We start from the raw sequence: 18,480 nt of genomic DNA, 5'->3' as shown, positions 1-18,480 counted from the left end.
ACTTTCTTGAACTCTGATATAACAGTGAAAATAATTGAATGACGGGCAAATTCTCTCATATTAACTTTATCACAGGCTGATACTGTCTTAAAAGGAACTGAATGTCTTATTTAACATTGATTACATCCTGATAAGGGTAGTTTATGAGAAATAAGTTGTACTATTACAGAAGCAATGTATTAGGTCTTGTTATATTAATACATTGAAATTCTAATCATTTTCATGTTGGACCCTGGCCACTCTGCAATCTTACCTTGTTATAATGAATTTTATTAGCTGGGGCTGAAATTGATTAGCTATAGGAAACTGGAGTAATCTTACTGACTTTCTAATGTCACTTGAAAATTAACTTTCTTCTCTGTTCTCTTGTCACTACTGCCAAAAAATAAGTAATAAGCAGAGAAAAACAAAACAAAACTTAGCATCATTGAAAACCATTTATTTAAGTCCAGGAAATGCAGATTTAGCCAACTGATAATGAAAGAATGAAAATGAAGTATTAAACAAAACTAACCCGCACAAAATCAGAAAAGACCTTTTTGTTTTTGTGAATGTCAGACTGTTTTGTTTTGTGTTAAAAATAGAAGAAAGGCATAAAGATGTTGCAGAGGATTCAGTTTATATTGTATTTTTCTGCTGTGAAGTTTATATTTACTGGAGTTGGGATAAAATGTAAAATTCTGATTCAGCCATTCACTCAAATTTTGATTGTGCAATATTGGCATGTTTACTGGAAGGAAATGCTCTCTCAGCCATGTGATGGGACTGGGGACATAGAAAATGAAAATTATATTTTTCAATTTATTTTCCTCCTGTCCTATGAGATCAGTATCAGTTTCTATTCCATTCCTTTACTGTCACTAGGAAGAAAGGATAAGACCTATCTCCTGCTGGAAAATATAAGAATCCTCTTTATCTTTTTGCATTCATGTGTCTTGTCATTTAGATGTACTGTGAGTTGAATAAAGTCAGTTTGCTGTTTTATATCCTGCACACAGGATGCTTTGTTAGCTATACTTAAGGCAGCGTGCTGTGAACAGTGTCACTTGGTACAGTGACCAGCCCTTCCTCGTATGCCCAAAGGGGAAGCATCTCCCCAGATCTTGCTGTCCCTGAGCTTGTGGAGGGAGGCACCTCTTTGCTCAAGTCCTCAAGGCATGACTCTGTTACGATCCTGTGACCAACACCTACAGAGATACTATGGTATCTTTCTAGAGTATGTGAATGCCTTGCAGCTAGCAGAGATGAGCTGTGACCTCCTTCATCTCACCTCCTTCTTCACTCATTTGCTTTCTATATTCCTTCAGTATTATTATTCCTCAAGAGCATATGTAAATCAAAATAGACCAAGAACATCCTTTTTTAAACAGTTGAAGCTGGAGCAGATTTTTTCTCCAGTTTCTTCTGATTCTCTATCAGTCTTCACAGGGAGCAGCCATTTTAAAACATACCTTTATAGTGTTGAGGTTGGATGTCTGTTGCTGACTTTTTCCCTGAGGCCTCAATTTATTTTTGATTCTTGTCAAGCTGCATGTCCCAGGCCTCCCACTTTCCCATGAAATGGCGCTGCTGCCATCCCCAAAACAAATTTGGCTAACAAAAACATCTACCTCTCTGTGCCGGAGCTGGTAAGCTGTTCTGACAGCTGTTCTCTCTGGGAAACATCCAGTTCAGGATGGTGATCAACATCTTATAGCAACCAGAACCAGCTCCATCCCTTACTTAAATCTGTGATAGAAAAACTGACAGAACATCCTTATACCATGCCTGAGAGCCTGAGTTTTCATTTCAAGGCATCAGCTTTTTTTGTTTGTTTGTTTGATTGATTGATTTAAGTATAATTTCCACTGGCTTCAGAGTGCCCACGATATTTAAGAGTTTTTTTATGTTTGTTGGAGTTGGCCTTTATATCTGATAATCTCTGTAATGAAGTCTTTTGGTAGGTGCCATTCACCTCCCATAAATACATATAAAAATATTTATGTTGTTTTTATTTGGTTTGCTCTTTAGCATGGCTCAGAAAAAAATAATGATATGTAAGTAGAATTCCTTTATTTAGATGGTAAAGGTCTGGGAACAAAAAGTGATTATCATATAACACTGACTGCACTTTATTTCTTGGCAACATTGGAGTCAGAATCTCTGTTAATCTCTCTGAATAAAAATAAACTGTGATGCAACAGTTCTACCGTCAACACATCTATTAAAAATACAGTTGGACAGTTGAAATCCTCTGAAGAAATTCATAGAGTCGGGAAAAGAAGAAAAACTTTCATCTTGATTTGACTTCTGAATTATGCCTCTGAGAGTGTGGGATGTTCTTAGCCTACATTTACTGGCAGAATTAGCTAGGAAAGATGATAACTAGTTTTAGCACATGTAGACAGAAATTGTCAGCTAGAAAAGATGGCAGTACAGAAATGTCTCATTTCCTTCAAGTGAACAGCATTCCTGGTTTCCAGTGTCCAAGGTGAGCAGTGTGCCAGCAGTGCTCAGGCAACGGGAATGGGAGCAGCAGCCGGGAGCCAACTTCTGCATGAAATGCAAACCAGCAGCAGCTGCCACTCAGAGGCTTGGCTGGGAGGGAAGCAGCAACCCCCACACCTCCTGGGACCTGCTACCTCACCTTCCTGGGACGAGGAGAAGGAAGGCTCTGTCACATCTGCCAAGCACAGATTTCAATACAAGAGGTGAGCCGGGACTGTTGGGCAGGAGATGTCAAGGTACTGCTGATCAGCTGGCAGCCAGCACCCGAGCTAACTCAGTGGGAACAGCACATCCTGCAAGCACTGCGAGAGGAGCAGTGTTCTCTTCAAAGTCATGCTATGCCTATCTGAAATTAGTGAAGAATGGTAAACAGAGAAATCATCTTCTCCAAGCTCTCTTCAAAATGTGTTTCATTTTCACAACTGGAAAGCGCAGCTGAAGGTGCTGAAGAACTCTGGAACATCTTAATGTCTCCTTAATTTACCAGGCATGCTGCAGGGAGAAAATTGGTTACTTGCTGTTTTGGCAGACGACTGCTGTGTCACACTTCCCAATTTTTTTTTCTCTCCCGGAGAAGTTTGTTTGAAATATGGAGATATAGACCGTCCCTGGAAGGAAGGCAGTGTGGTACAAGACAAGTGTAGCAACAGGCAGACTGCCTTCCCACCGCCTCAGTTGTCTTCAAGGTCCACTGGCAGTGCTGCTGCCAGGAGGGAGACAGAAGATGAAGGCCATGTACTGGAGTTAAGGACCACCATGGGACACTTCCTGAGGCTTTCCAGCTACTCAAAAACAGAGAGCTGCAGCCAGTCAGTTTCCTTGCTTTTCTTCCCGGTATACCTCTCATAGAATGTGTAGTTGCCCCTCACGTATTTTTTTTGTTTGTTTTTAAATTCTCTGTCCTTTGAATCTGGCTATCTTCCTTCTGAGAGATTATTCACTAACATTTTTAACCAGCCCAACAGACTTCTTTGTAACAGTATTTGATTTCTAATAGTGTTTACATGGTATGAGTGATCATTTTGGCTAGTATTCCCACTAATTTTTGTAGATGGTTCTTTGTAACCAATTTCTGTTGTTACTAGAGAGCTGACTGTTAGATATAACTCTGTATACAAGCTCGAAGTGGTGTTCTGAACTGCAAATCCAAAGCTGCCTGAAATGTGATTTTGGAAGTTAATCGGAACTGAGAGGTTTGTAGTCAGGGTAGAAATTTCTAAAGGAGTTCTTGTTTACTCTTTTTAAATTCTAGTGATAAATAGTAATAGCATAATGAAGGAATGTCTTAGACTTGTTTAATGACAAAAACAACAAAAAAAAGACAAGTCAAAAGCTCGAAACATTCTTTAAAATCTCAAATTCAAGGTTTTACTATAAAACATAACAACTGGAAGGACACTGGAATTTTAACAGACTGTACCACTTATTTTTCAGTCACCTAACAGATTTTAATGTTATTTCAAAGCTGAATAATTTAGTTAGATTATGAAAAAGGAGTTTTAACTTTGGAAACCCTTCTAAAAAGCTCAGTAATTATCATTAAACTCCTTTGGCATCTTTTAGAACCTTCTTCATGTTCAAGCATTCTCTGTACTATTAGAACCCAACTACTTTAAAATGAAAACTACTTTATATGTCAAGAGTGCCTAAGGCCATCTTGCACATAAATTTATCTTTATTTCCTAATTCACTTTTGATTTTTAAAAAAGTTAATACTATTATTATTATTATTATTATTATTATTATTATTATTATTATTTTATAAAAGTGGGACTGTCTATCCTCACTGAACTGCTGTTTCACTAAAAGATGTGAAGTCACAGAAGCTGGGAGTTTGGTCAGAAGCAGGAATAAGGAGGCTGGTAATGCCTTTCCATTCATTGATTTTGCCTAAAAAATAGGTGATACATGTTGAATTTACCATTGCTTGTAGTATTGAAATTTAATTTCCTTCAGACACTCTTTGGGAACTGGGTCTAATAAGTAGGTTTTCTGTGTTCATAATCATTTTAAATGTAATTTTTTAAAGAGGGCTTTCTATTGCTGATCTGGAAGTAAACAGTTTATTGAGAGCTGTTTACCTGAGCACATCTTGTTATTAAGTCTCATTATTGACATGTGCCTTGCAACTCAGATGTGTCAAGTTCTTAGTTATAAGTATGCTGATTCACACAGCACTGTCATGAGTAAATGTCTTTAAATAAATATGCAAACTGAATATTATAAATTCATATTTTAAATGTATGCATTCTAAATGGATAAGAAAGAATAGTGAGTTGCACAGTCATGATGCAAATTTACTTTTGACATAACTTGGAAGATCTAAACTTGCACTATAGCTCATTGCAATCTAAAAAAAACCTTTATCACCATACCAGCTACTAGGAAGAAAATTAACCCTATCCAAGCCAAAATCAGGACACGGATAACTGAGTGGTTAATATTATATAAAGCCATAAAATGTTGTGTTTTATAAATACAATGAAACGTTCTAAATGTCCTCTTACATGTGATAGGAATGAGTGGCTCTATGAAGGGTGTTTATCCTACAAAATATTTTCAGGGCATTTGGGAGTAGAGCTTTATATTAATATTCTTAGTTCCTTTGCTCTTTGGGAATGTCATTTATAACTTGTATCACACAGACATACGTGAAGGATGGGAGCCCCAGTAGTGCAAATGGCTGCTTTAGACATGATATAGAAAGCAGTATCTAAGAAGAGTATGGATTAATGGGGGAAAATGACATCATAAGAAATCCTAAGACTGGGCCACTGTTATGCACTACTTATACATGATTAAGAAAAATTCCGTTGAGCTCTAGATGTTTTAGTATGCTGTAACTATATGAAAAAGTTAGAATGTGAACAGAATGTGCTACTGTGGATAAATTGGTAACATATATTTATTTTTCTGTTGTCACTGGAAATGAAAGTGTTACTGAATAAGTCATCTCAGAATTGTTTTATTTCTATGACATAGAAAGTGCAATTTAAATTATTCATCAAATACTGAGCTTTCAGCTTCTATAGAATACATTTAAGTACATCGTTTAGAAAAAAAAACTGTTCATATTTCAAGAACTAAGACAATGTTTTGTTATATGTCTATGAAAATGGTGTGTTAGGGAGTCACAGTTCATAGCAGAGTTGAGCTTCTGTTTTTCTACATAAGCTTCGTATCTGATAGAGATACTTGTTCTTTTTGGTTCTGCTATTTCCTCATAGAGGGAAAAGTAATAATTTGTTGTGATTGTGAACCAGACACGCACAAAAGCAGCAGTGTATTCGTATTTTTTTTTAATTTAATTTTTTTTTTTTGCATTAATCCCAATTAGACATTATGTCTATTTTTAAGCCAATGTCTGCAAATGCTCCTACTTTTTTATGGTTATTAGCACAATATTGCCTCTCAGAGTAGTAACTCTGATGGTAATAAGTGAACATTGCCTACAGTAGTAAACACTTGCAGAGACAAGATTCATGTATTATTATTTTATGTTATTTTTCTTTTTGACTAAGAATATTCCATAAGAATAGCTCAGTGAAAATTTTGTTTTGTTTTGTTTTCCAGCAAATAATTCATGTAATTTTCAGGAGACCTCTAGAGTCAGGAACAAGGCTGAAGTCAGTGAGAAGGAATTAAATTTTATCACCACATACCTGACAGACAACTGTGACAGTAAAGTGTCTTGCTGAGGTCTCTAGGAAAATTATCTGGGGGACAGTTATTCTTCCTATCCTTCTTCTGTCAGCATTCCAGTTCCTCCTGTAAAAGATGTTTGTGTATGCATGCGCTGTCCATCTTGCTGAACACAACTAGACGTTCATTATTTCTGCCTTAACAATAGTACATTGAACATGCTCCAAAAATTTGTCAGGTTGTCTTCATTGCCAAGTATAAAGTATAAGGCTGGAAGGCACTGATCCAGTTGAAGCATGCATCTTCTGGATAAACTTCAAATCCGAGCACAGCTCTGTGCCAAGCATGGCAGCTGTATGTACTTTCAAGAGTTTGATTCCACTCTGGCTACAAAGTTTCTTTGTAGTTAGGAAAAGGCAGGGCTATCTTTCTGCATGGGAAGTAAAACTTTTCCACTGACATTGGAACAATCTTTCAAAACATTTCCGTAGCAAGTTACTGCTTGAAGAACCTGCAGATCCTGTTCAGAGTGGATCAACTCTGCGCAGTTCTTTCTCATGGCAGCCTAAGAGCAGCAGAAACGCAGGTAAAATCAAATGTTCTGAAACTCAAAAGCAAATCCTGATTCCCAGTGCATAGTAGCTTGGACCAATACTGCTAGATAAAATAATGCCAAGAGGATAGCTGTGAAGGTCTTTTTGTTTGTTTTGCAAATTTAACAGTAAATTTCAATATTCCTTGAAAGCAACACAGATTTGCTTGGATATCTGTAACATTTAGTTTGTCATGATCAGCGACTGTCAATAATTTACTTTTAATTTATCTCTTGAGTTTACTAAGCATATCAACTTTCTAAAGTGTGTCTGAAACAAGCTCTGTGGTTCAGCAATTAGTAATATATCATTTTATTACTATTATTATTCTTTTCTAGCTATGTTACTTGCTTTGATTTTTTTTTCCATCCAATTTAGGACACATTGATTAAATAATGTTATCTGGAAGAGTACTTCCTGACTTGAATTCTTCAAAAGTAATTCCCCCATCTCCTACATATTCAAGATCTTGCCAGTTTACTTCTAATGTGGAGACATTTTGAATCTCTTTTTTCTGCTTGAAGCAACTTCCGCTGCTATCTTCTACATCTTAAGTCTCATCACTGAGTACTTTTGAAATGTTTTATAATGAGGTGTTCCCAAGTGTTGGTAGTTGATGTGTCACGGGTTCTGAGTTGATTTAGATAGAAGATAGTAATTAAATTTTTGTTCCAGAGGAACATAAAGGTCTCCTGTTGCTCAGACAACGCCCGTGATCTTATGGGGGTTGTTTCAATCTTCAGGATGGTGAGAGGAATGATGCAATGAGGCCAAAAGGAAAGATTTTCTAGCCTGGTTTGATCTGATCTGATTTCCAATGCCTGGTCTTTATATTTTTAATTCTTGAAAATACAGGAAATGTGGAAAGACAAAACCTGAATGCCTCAACCCAAACCAGCCTACTGTAAGCATATGTAAAATATTTCTTGCAGCTAGAAGAGTTGGTTCAGTTTCTCTCTAATAGGGAAAATCTAACCTAAGTCATCACATCCTAGCTGACTTTTCCACTCTTAGCTGTCCTTTGAACAGTTAAGGTGATTCATTCAAATTGCTGCCTCCTCCTTCAGTGCTTTATTTCCTTTGCTTTTTAACAAGACTTATCTTGTTTTGTTGAATCATCCATCCAAATGTTTACTTGCTTGTTTGTTTTCCATTTCAGTAAATAGTCTAAATAAGTACATTATGAGAGGAAGTTATTTTTAATTTTTTGAGCTTTGTAGCCTTTATGTACACAGCTCTTTTTATTAGCTGGCAATTACTATTGGTGATGTAGAAATAAGAGCAGTTGGATGGGTCAAATAAATCATTTTAATCTATATGTAGCTTCCTTGTATTAAAAATATCTCAGAATGAAAGCAAGACTGGCAAATTATCAAGAAAAACAGTTATGGTATATAAAATCTCTGTCTTTTCCTTATTTTTTCATCTGGTCTAAAAGAAGATTTAACAGGAGTGTGCAATTGATCCATTTGTTAGAAAATTTGTGAAAAAAATGTCAATCTCTTCTTTTGTGTTCTCATCTGCTTCCATTACTCACTTAAAGGTTTTTACTTTCTCTGTTAGGCAAAGTGCCCAGAAGCCAAGGAAGCTATGGAGGCCTGCTTCTAGGCCAATGTCAACAGCAGCTCTGGGAATCAGCTGTTTATGCTTCTAGTAATATTCATGTTTAAAATGCCTTATGTCAAAAAGACATGCTTCAAAACTGGTACTGGGACTGAGCAGGCTGTTTAAGCAGAGTAATATTTTTCTTGCTTTCTTATCTGCCTTTCCATCATATGTTATAATCAAAGTAAATGTGTTTAGTGTCTTTTGAGAGAAATGTGCACTGCTGTCTAAAATATCATCTGTTATTAATTTATGTATTTGTGACTCATAGTGGAAATCTTATTATATATCAAAAGATCAAATAGTATTATGAAAGGAGAGAAAGACAATGATACTACAGGCATCTCCATAATAAGGAATTTTTCTTAGGATGTTTTCTTAAATCTCCATGGTCTTTGAAAGACTGAAAGAAGTATTCTTATGTAGCTTTCTATTACCTTGGATCATACTTTTTACAATGAGTATATATTTACTATTTTATTTCTCCTTAGATATTTCATTGATCATAACACTGAAGAAGATAGATATTTCACCATTGATGCTAATACTGGAACCATTAAAACAGCCAAGATCTTTGACAGAGAGGAAACATCTTGGTACAACATCACGGTGGCTGCTTCTGAGATAGGTAAATAATATGCGTGGCACAGAGTATTAAAAAAAAGAAAGGAAAATATTAAGATTTTACTTTTAAGGAACACTATCTTGAAGTGTTAGGTTCTTTTTTAACAAAGCTACTTTTTTAATGATAACAATAATGGTGAACTTTCTGTGTCTGTGTAACTTCCTTAATTCCACAGAACAACTAACAAATAACAACAAAACCCCTCAAGCCTGTGTGAGTCCACCTATGGAAGTTTACCGTGTTTTTCTGTGTGTGATAGAAGGACTTGATTACACAGGAATAGTGTGGGCCTTGAAAGGCCTAAAATAAATAGCTTGCCCTGTCTGTGTATCTTACTTTTATGTATCTCAGAAGACACTAGTGTATAGTGCTGTCTGAGAAATCAATCCTTTCTTCTTGTAACTACTGTTTATGTTTGTCAAATATGCCAATATTAATTTATTTCTGACAGCTATCTAGTAGTTGCTCATTGTCATTGTGCTTATCTGGCCTTTTAACAGGCAGAGGCAAAAAATACTTCCCACTACATTTAAAAGGCCTCAAAGTGTGATGAATTTCCACTGCCTCAAAAAATTATTGAAATTGTCAGAAATGTCTAAATAAATATCCCAGATTAATATTTTTACATGAGGCAGGGACAGTTTAAAGAAATAAAGATTAACCTTTCCATTTCAGGGTACGTACTTTGACACAGTCAAAGTTTCAGAGGAAAAAACCTGACCAACCAAATGAAAAAAAAAGTCCCATGTGGTATCAGTAAATCCAGACTTTCTGAGTACTCTTAGTGATGCCACTTTTCAATGGAAATAGATTTTGATCAAAACTATGAGAATCTGTTTATATTCTTTCCTTTTTTTTTTTTTTTTTTTTGTTTTCTTCAGTGTATTCCATCATTGCCAGATAACTATCTACATTTTTTTGCCTTTAACAAGTGTCACCAACACAAATGGAAACCATCCAAATATTGTTTTGCAGGAATCAAATTCAATAGCATTATACTGAAATGTATTTTTTATACTATTTATTTCACATAGTCTAGTGAGTGGTATTGCACTTATGCTGAAGAAAATTATATCTAAAAGTTAACTGAATGGATAATGAGGATGAAGTAACTTTTTAATTTTTTTTTTATTTTTTACTTTTTTTTTTGGTAAGGAAGCCTGCTTAGAATTCTCCATTTAAGGTGCTACTTGCTATGGGAAAACACAAGTCTTTCCCTTCCATTGCCTTTTGTAGTGTTAAAGTGGGGATTGGGAAGATAAGTAAATCTGTACTGTCATTTTGGATAGCAATTCAGTTGTGAAAAATATGAGAGAACAGAGTGGAAGAAATGGATAGCAGACAGACTAAAAGGCAGCCTAAGTAGGATATAAACTTTCTTTGTCCTACTTCTTTGACATGTTCTTATGTAAAGTTACTTGAAAATTATAACACTGACACAACCTTCCAACTCCACTGTGAAATCAGTAATTGGATATATGATTGAAGGAGGAACATATTTTGTGCATACAGCATGAAGGCCCAAAATTGTAAGCGCTACCTATTACATATCTACATTCTTTTATGACATTCATTTTCAGTTCCCTCCACAAAGCATGTCAGAACTAAGACTAGGGTTGAAAAAGAGACGTAGCACTGTGACCAAAATGTGCATTGGCTGTCTGAGAGGCAATCTTTGAGTTTGTCTGATGTAGTGGAAGGCATTTATATCTTTCTGAAGCAATTTACTTAATCAAGAGCACTGTAGAATCTGGAAAGCCCAGAAAGATTGTTCTGCCTCAAAAATGAGAGTTGCTCTGTTGAAATAACATTACTGTTATAGTTAGATTCTTGAAGTGTTTTCTTCTTTACTCAACACCAAACTTCACTGACAATCCTTATGGATAATCTACATGTAGCTGTGCTTATTTTATGTGAAGGAAATTCAGCATCAAGACTGTATTTGTAGCCTCAAGTCTGTGATAGCCACGTTTCTTACTTTGTTTCTGAACTCTTAGGAAGAGTTTTGCTTTCTCTGTAAGACTTACTGAGTCAAATGCATTCTACATTGCTCAAATGGCCTTTGTGAAATTGGTGGAACTTCTACTCTCCTCTTTGAAAGTAATGTTAGTGTAATGAATGGTGAATTTTCTGCTTGCATAGATGCTGTCTAAAGCACAGCAGAGTTCACAGCTAGTGAAATGGGACAGTCTTTTATCATCTTTGACATGCATTACTCTTCCACAGCAGCATGTGGTGAATGAAAACTGGGATTTTGGTGTTCAAAGCACATGATCAATGTTGTTTCTTTGATTGTTTCAGTACAAGTACTTCCTGAAATCTTGTGGCATTAGAGGACAAGAAAGATGTTAAAACAATACAATATTTTATACTGAAGTTTCTACTGACTGTGTTTGTAGTGAGGGAAAAGGGCTAAAAGTTGTTGGTAGTAGCATTTAAAAATAGGGTTTCAATTAAAATTAGCCGTGTTTCATTAGCTTAGAATTCTTTGAAAAAGTTTATAAAATAGTATTTGAAAGAAAGGGGATAGAATTTACTTGTCTCAATTAAAGACTTTTGATCAAGTGTTTGACATAAGTAGTAGAAATAGGAAAATACAGAGTAAGAGAACATAATTTTATAACTGATGAAAGACTAAATTAGATAAAAGAAGTATCGCCTTAGTGAATGGTTGTTCCTTTGACAGCGGAATGAGCTAAGGTTAAGCTATTTTAAGGAGTAGTTTGTGATGTGTCAACTAGAAGTTATTGTAATGATAGCACACACAAAATGAGGAACAGGTGATTGAGATTACTGAGTAACGCACACAGTAAAAATTAAGAAAGATTGAGATGAATTCACACAAGAACAAGACATACAGAAGTATGTCTTAGATAAATGAGCAGTGAATTTTACTGAAAACTGTCTGAAATTGAGAGCTGAAAAGAGATGAGCAGCCTGAAGTGTAGCCAGAGACCAGTTATTAGTGGAGTACCACAGGGGCCAATAATGGATGCAGTACTGTTTAATCTCTTCATTAATGACCTAGTTAATGGGACAGAGTGCACTCAGCAAGTGCACAAATGACACAAAGCTGGAGGAATGGCTGATACAATGGAGGGTTGTGCTGCAATCCAGAAGGAACTCAACATGTTGTCTGGAGAAAAGAATGAACAGGAACTTTATGAATTTCAATAAAAGGAAATGTAGAATCCAGCACTTCAAGTGGAGTAACCCTATGCACCGGTGCATATGGAGGGCACTCTCTTTGGAGAGCAATTTTTCAGAAAAGGACCCCACTGAGCATCCTGGCAGACAACAAGTTGAATATGATTCAGCAGTGCTCTCTTGAGGCAAAGGTAGCAAACAGCATCCTTCTCTGCATGTGTAAGTGTACTGCCAGCTGGTCAAGAGAGGTAACCCTTCCACTCTGCTCAACACTTTAAAATTATATCTCTAGTGCTAGATACAGTTCTGTTGTGGTTTTGTGATTTTTTGTTATCGTTATTCCACATCATAACATCGTGTAAGACACTGGGAGTTAAAGAGTTAATGCTCCAGTTCCATGGACTTCCAAACTTCCAGGTTCCTAGTTCTCAGAAAAGAAGAACTGTGTACCCCAGAGGACTTTGAGTAACTTTGTGGGGTTTTTGTTTGTTTGTTTTTTGTTTTGTTTTGTTTTCAATTTAGAGGGAAAGATAAAACTGTTGTCAAGTCACAAGGTCCTTGTCTTTTCCCTTTTGGCTCTTCCCAGCAGCGTGTGATGCAAACAAGTGCAAATCATAATATTTTTGAAGCCTTCGTACCCAAGAAGCAGCGCTTACAGCTATGGAAACAAACAGTGACAATTGAAAGAATTATAAAATTGCTTGGTTTGAGAAATAAAGCAAGAATATCTTTCAGTACAAATTTATACTTGGAAGTACTGCAAGATAGACTGCATAAAGAAAGTCCTTTTAGGTATTAATTATAACAACTAAGCTAAGCATGTCCAATATCTTCTTAATAGACAAAAACAGCTACTAGATCTTGCATTCACATGATGTTAACAGTCATATAGGGAATGAGAATGGAAGATGGAGTGAAGGAGTAAAACAAACAGAATTAATCTGTTAACACTATTTAAAGTGCATTGATTTATATTACAAGAAGTAAAATGAAAAGCCGAAAAAAATAAAAATAAAAAAAAACGACAAATTTTTTCTTCTTTTTGTTTTGAAACACATGAAAACAACATATGTACTGCCTGAAGGAACTAAATCTATGGAGTAATATCTTCCTGGCACATAGCATTGAAAGAATTAGAAAAGAGCAAGAATTGGTGACATTTTATTTTCTCACTTTACCATTTTTCCATAACCAAGAATAGTTTTAATACTTTGTGTAAAAAAAATTGTATAATAATGATAATAAAAATAAATTGAAATCTTTTCAGGATCTAACAGAAAGTAATATAAGTCAGAGCAAAGTGATGTAATCTCCTAACTTTCTATATCTGGTGGACAGCAAGGTGACTCTGTTTAATACAAGTGCGTTTGCTGCTAGCTTTGTCTTAGGGTTTCCTCAAAATGAATTTTTCCTTAAAGTGAACGTAGATTTTTTAAGAGTGAATTCTGGTCCATACTTTTTTCTTGACAACCTTTTTTAATTTTTTTTTTTTTATTTTTGGCAAAATGAAGTATGTATAAATAATGAAAAGAACACATTTAGTTTGACATCAGTAAAGGCATTTTTTCTTATGTATTCTTTTGCTGTCTTTGTTATTATATGCGTTACAAAGCCAGACCTTCTAGTGCTACCTTAAGGCTAGCACTTCCCACAAATTCCCATGACTCAAGAAAAAATATCACACTTATTCTTCATTTTTAATTCACTTCCATTCTGCCAGCTAGTTCAGTTGGAACTCAGAAGGAGTTTTGATACTGATAACATTTACTTTCTTTTTTTAATTTTCTGAGAAAGAGAATCTGCCAAAGATTTTCCCCTAGAAGAAGACCAAGTTAAAGTAGATTTTAAAAAATACAAGATCTGTGTTCTAAGACTATTTTGCTGATGAAGTAGTAACAAACTATCATCTTTTTAATGGCGAGATCTAGACACTATTCCAGCACTCTGCTAGTATTCTCCAGTGACCCAGTTTATTTCCAGCCTTGGTAAGCTGCCTACCAATGGACCATGAAATTATAATAATCCTGTTTGAAGCAGAATCTGCCATTGCATTCTTATACAATAAGTAAAGTTGGCACAAAACTCTTTATAAAAACAATTGTCTTGAGGCAGTTAGTTCTCCATCCTGCTCAACAAGTGATTCCTCGAATGCTAGGTTCAATGCTTATTTCCCTGTTTAGTCATTGCATCATAGGCAAGATGTATTTTATTTTCCTATGTTTCTTTGTGGAAAGATAGTTGGTATTTGTACAACATCATCTGAAGATGGTATAGGCTATGGCTCTTTCTAACCTCCCTTGTTGTTCCACTTGGGTTTGCATTTACAACAGTTCATTCAGCTGCTTCCCTGGGCTATGATAAATGATGGTAAATGATCCTGATGATGGTAGTTACCAAAGGGGTCTCTGAAGAAGAGACAGTATTTGGGGTCATCTGGCATTTTCCCCTTCAGGGCTTTGCAAAGCAGTACCAGAATCCCGAAATGGACCCACTACTGGCCACAGAACCAGTGCAGTTTGTGGTGCCCTGGTCTACTCAGGAGGTAAGCACTAGTATTGTCAATGAGATGCAGATTTTTGCTTGCAATAAGGCAGAGGGAGTAGCCAGATTGAGAGCACTGAATGTTTAAGTCTGCTGCAGTGCTGTTATTACTTTTTTTTTGTTATTGCTTTTTTTACTACTTCTACTACTGTCACCACTCTGAACTAAACTCATATTTTTTGAATATTCCTCTCACTTACATATAAAGCATTCTTTTATTATTTTAATTCTGCTTAATATATTTCATCCATCCTAGATCTATATTCTGTCAAAACTAATCAGTACTTGTAGGTGAGATTTGCACCTTTTACTTCTCTTTGAAAAGTACCAGAAAAGATAGCTGGTTGAACTTCCCAAATATTAGTTTGCATCATAGGTCTTGAAAAGCTGTCAAAATGAGAAGAAAACGTTATTGCTGATATTTAATGCTAATCATGATAAAGCATGAACATTCATCATAAAACTAATTTAGGTGAAGATTTATGTGCTAGATCATGAAAAGGTGGAAAAATATTTTTTTCACCAAGTTCTTTACTTTGTAAAAATAGTTCATGCTTATTCTGTGTTAAATTGTTCACTCAACTTTCATAATTAGTGCAAAACTATACCATTGAAACTTCACGCACACAAACAAAACAAATAAATAAATAATAACACAAGATTATTGACATCAGAACTGTTAATGTCACTCAAGTTGAATTTATCTTCCTAAAGCTCATGGAAATTTTGTTAATCTGAAAAAGTAATCTGAGACAACAGAAGCTGTATTAAAAAACAGCTTTGTTCTCAAATGGGATTTTTAGTTTTCCCACACAAATAAACTGGGGAGAAGATTTAGGCTTCCATATTGGCTGTTGATAAGGAATTCTAGAGCTTCAGAGAGAACTCCCTGGCTGAAGCACTGATACTCAATGGAACTGATCGCTGTATGAGTTTTTTAATATACTGGCAGAAGAACAATTTATTCTGGGAAAAATCTCAAGCATAAGAAAACAAGCCCCTGACATAGGTGAATCAGAACAATGTTTCTGCTTCAGTTATCCCTTAAAACAGTGAGCATTCATGTTGAAAAGTCTACTCTTGAGGCATAATGCTAATAGAGTACAGAATGTATTTGGTTGTTTTGTAATGCACATGCCTGAAATATATGTCGGCACTGATTATCTCAAAACTGGAAATCTGCCAAACTACTGCAATACATTTGACTAATTAATAAAAAAGGGATCATTTATCAGTTGTTTTGGGGATAGCAGGTGAACTGCACACCTGCAAAAGACTGTAATTTATATTTGTTTTGTAATAAAGTAAATATTTTGTAATAATAAAAACCAAAATACAACCTGCTCATAAGGACCTTGTCAATTTGTTCTTATTCTCTCCCTGCCTTATAAGCCATGTTATCATCTCTTATACACATTGATGTAGTATACACAATCTGACAAACTTCAAGACCATTGTGGAAAGTGGTGTTAATACTTTTCTGTATTAGCATTTTGTAATAGGTAGGCTGTTAGTATGGAAATATGCTTGCAAAGGTCAGGGATCCTGTAAGATAACTACTTCCAGAAAGATAAGACAAGTAAGACAAAACAAACAAACAAACAAAAAAACAACTCTCTGAATCTCTGTGAAATATCAGTGAAAGTAATGCAATTCAACAGACTGGAGGAAGACGCACTGGAAAGTAGTGACGTGTACAGGAGGGCACAGTTAAAGATTGGGAAAGAGTTAGGATGTACTGTACTTAAACAAAAGAATTTACCTATCTGTTGCCAGACAGGACGCTTTGGACTAAAACATTTGATTTTCTTTCCTCAGTGAATATTCCAAACATGCCAGATCAACAGAACACTTTTCTTTTTCTGTTATCTTTTGTCCTGTGGTCTTCCTGATTTCTTTTCTCCTTACTATTAGATCTATTATCTCCTCTTCTAGCTTTGAAGATGGCGCTGCTTTGAACTGAGGACTAGACCAATGACCTGCAGAGGTCCCTTTCAGCTGAGATTCTATGATTATCTAGTTGTCACAAATCCTTTTTCCTTCTGGCAAATTCTTCAGACTTTCTCTAATATTAAAATATTCATTTCTTTCTCTAAATCTTATGAAGCCACTCCTAAATGTATTTTTCTTCCTTAACCCTTTACTATAATATCTGCCTTTGATCTATGTATTATTCTTTTGTGTGCTCTTCCTTTGCCTAATTCATATCTTTGCTGTAATTTATAACTCTTTCTAGTTCATATGCCTGAAATTATTTATTCTGGAGAAGAGGAGTCACAGGAAAGACCTTATAGCTCTCTACAGCTACCTGGAAGGTGATTGTAGCAAGGTAGAGATCAGCATCTTACCCTAGTTAACAGGTACAGGATGAGAGGGAATGGCATTAAGTTGCACCAGGGGAGATTCAGGTTGGGTATTAGTGAAAGTTTATTCTTGGAAAGTGGTAATGCATTGGAAAAAACAGCTCAGTAAGGTGGTGGAGTCACCATCCCTGGCGGTTTTCAAGAATAGGAAAGGTGAGGTGTTTGGGGACATGGTTTGTTGGACCCGGTGATAAGGGGTTAATGGTCAGACTAGGCAATTCTAGAGTTTTTTCCAACCTTAATGATTCTTTGATTATATCATTCTATACTTCACAGACTGTGGGTTAGAGCATCCCAGGCTCAAGAACATTTTGATAACCTACAGATAAGAGCATCTATTATTCAATATCATATCCTGTAATTGTGATTATAGAATTTTTTGTAATTTTTTTGTCTGTTAGCATTGACAGAACAAGCTACCTAAAATATTTTCTAAACTATTGAGCATTAACAAGTACTCAATCTTTATTGCTTTCTACTGTGCTGTTCCACACAATCTTAAAGCCTACCTCCAAGGAAGGACCCAAACATCTTTTCATTTAATTCTCTTAAGTTCGAAGGGAGTCCTGGAGAGAAGGTTGCTTTTCTTTCTTTCATAATTTGAGATGGATGGTTTCTTTCATCCAACTGCATAGCAAACAGCCAGTAGTTCTTCACTTTCCCTTTGTATATTCACAGCATTCAAACACTCCTCTAGACTACTAAAGTACCATATTTTAAACTTATTCCTAATTTTGCAACTGAGCTTTCACAGCAAGAAAATAGAATTGGAGAGTTTATAACTCTTCTGAATCTATTATAACTTTTAATACTAATGTTAATTGGGAATGACAATGAGGTAGGTTCCTATCTTATCCAAATTAAGTCTTCTTTTTCTGTTTATTATTTTGATTTCCCTCCTTTTCCCTTTTTGTGGGGATGGATGACTAATTTCCAAAAGTGAATGAAAATCATCATGCAAACAGTCATATTAATCAAGAAGAGAATATGAAAAATCTGAAAAGAACTTTCAAACCCCAGGCTCTGTGACTAATATCCCAGATGAAAACATACAAGGATATATCTCTCACTTTGTCAAAATAATCTCCAATGTTCTCAAATATTCTGGTGGTTTTGAATCTATATATGTCTAAACTAATGAAGGGGTTTTTAGAATTCTGAGCAAATGCCCTCAAAGGCATGAAAAAATCTGAAGCATTTTACATACTCTTTTTTTGGATGGAAACATAATGCGGGTAAATATAGATAGAAATAACCAGGACAGGTGAACTTTGGACCCTTAATGTTTCTGCTTCTTTTTCTTTCACATGAACATGTACATTAAAACATGCACGTTAAAAAAATACATCTGTAAGACACCATTTTTCTAACTTATTTTGTGTGAATGATTGACTTCACTTTCTTCTGTTGATAGTTTAATTGGTGAAAAGCAAAATGAAGTTTGTTATCTAAAAGGTAGATACTTACACAGGCTTTG

General features: G+C 35.4%; 1 protein-coding gene across 3 annotated transcripts in view; it reads left to right on the top strand.

Moving 5' to 3' along the window:
• Positions 1-18,480, top strand: part of CDH18 (cadherin 18) — a 155,819-nt gene that overhangs the window by 117,371 nt on the left and 19,968 nt on the right. For all 3 annotated transcript variants that reach the window (XM_065752086.1, XM_065752087.1, XM_065752089.1), the window contains one exon: positions 8,819-8,955. In XM_065752086.1, the coding sequence (XP_065608158.1) occupies positions 8,819-8,955 (137 nt within the window). The remainder of the gene's footprint in view (positions 1-8,818; positions 8,956-18,480) is intronic.

The sequence above is a fragment of the Cyrtonyx montezumae genome, unplaced genomic scaffold (assembly GCF_038088225.1).
Source record: "Cyrtonyx montezumae isolate F1298 unplaced genomic scaffold, pur_monq_1.0 scaffold_8, whole genome shotgun sequence".
Lineage (NCBI taxonomy): Eukaryota > Metazoa > Chordata > Aves > Galliformes > Odontophoridae > Cyrtonyx > Cyrtonyx montezumae.
This window is presented reverse-complemented; position numbering and strand designations above follow the sequence as displayed.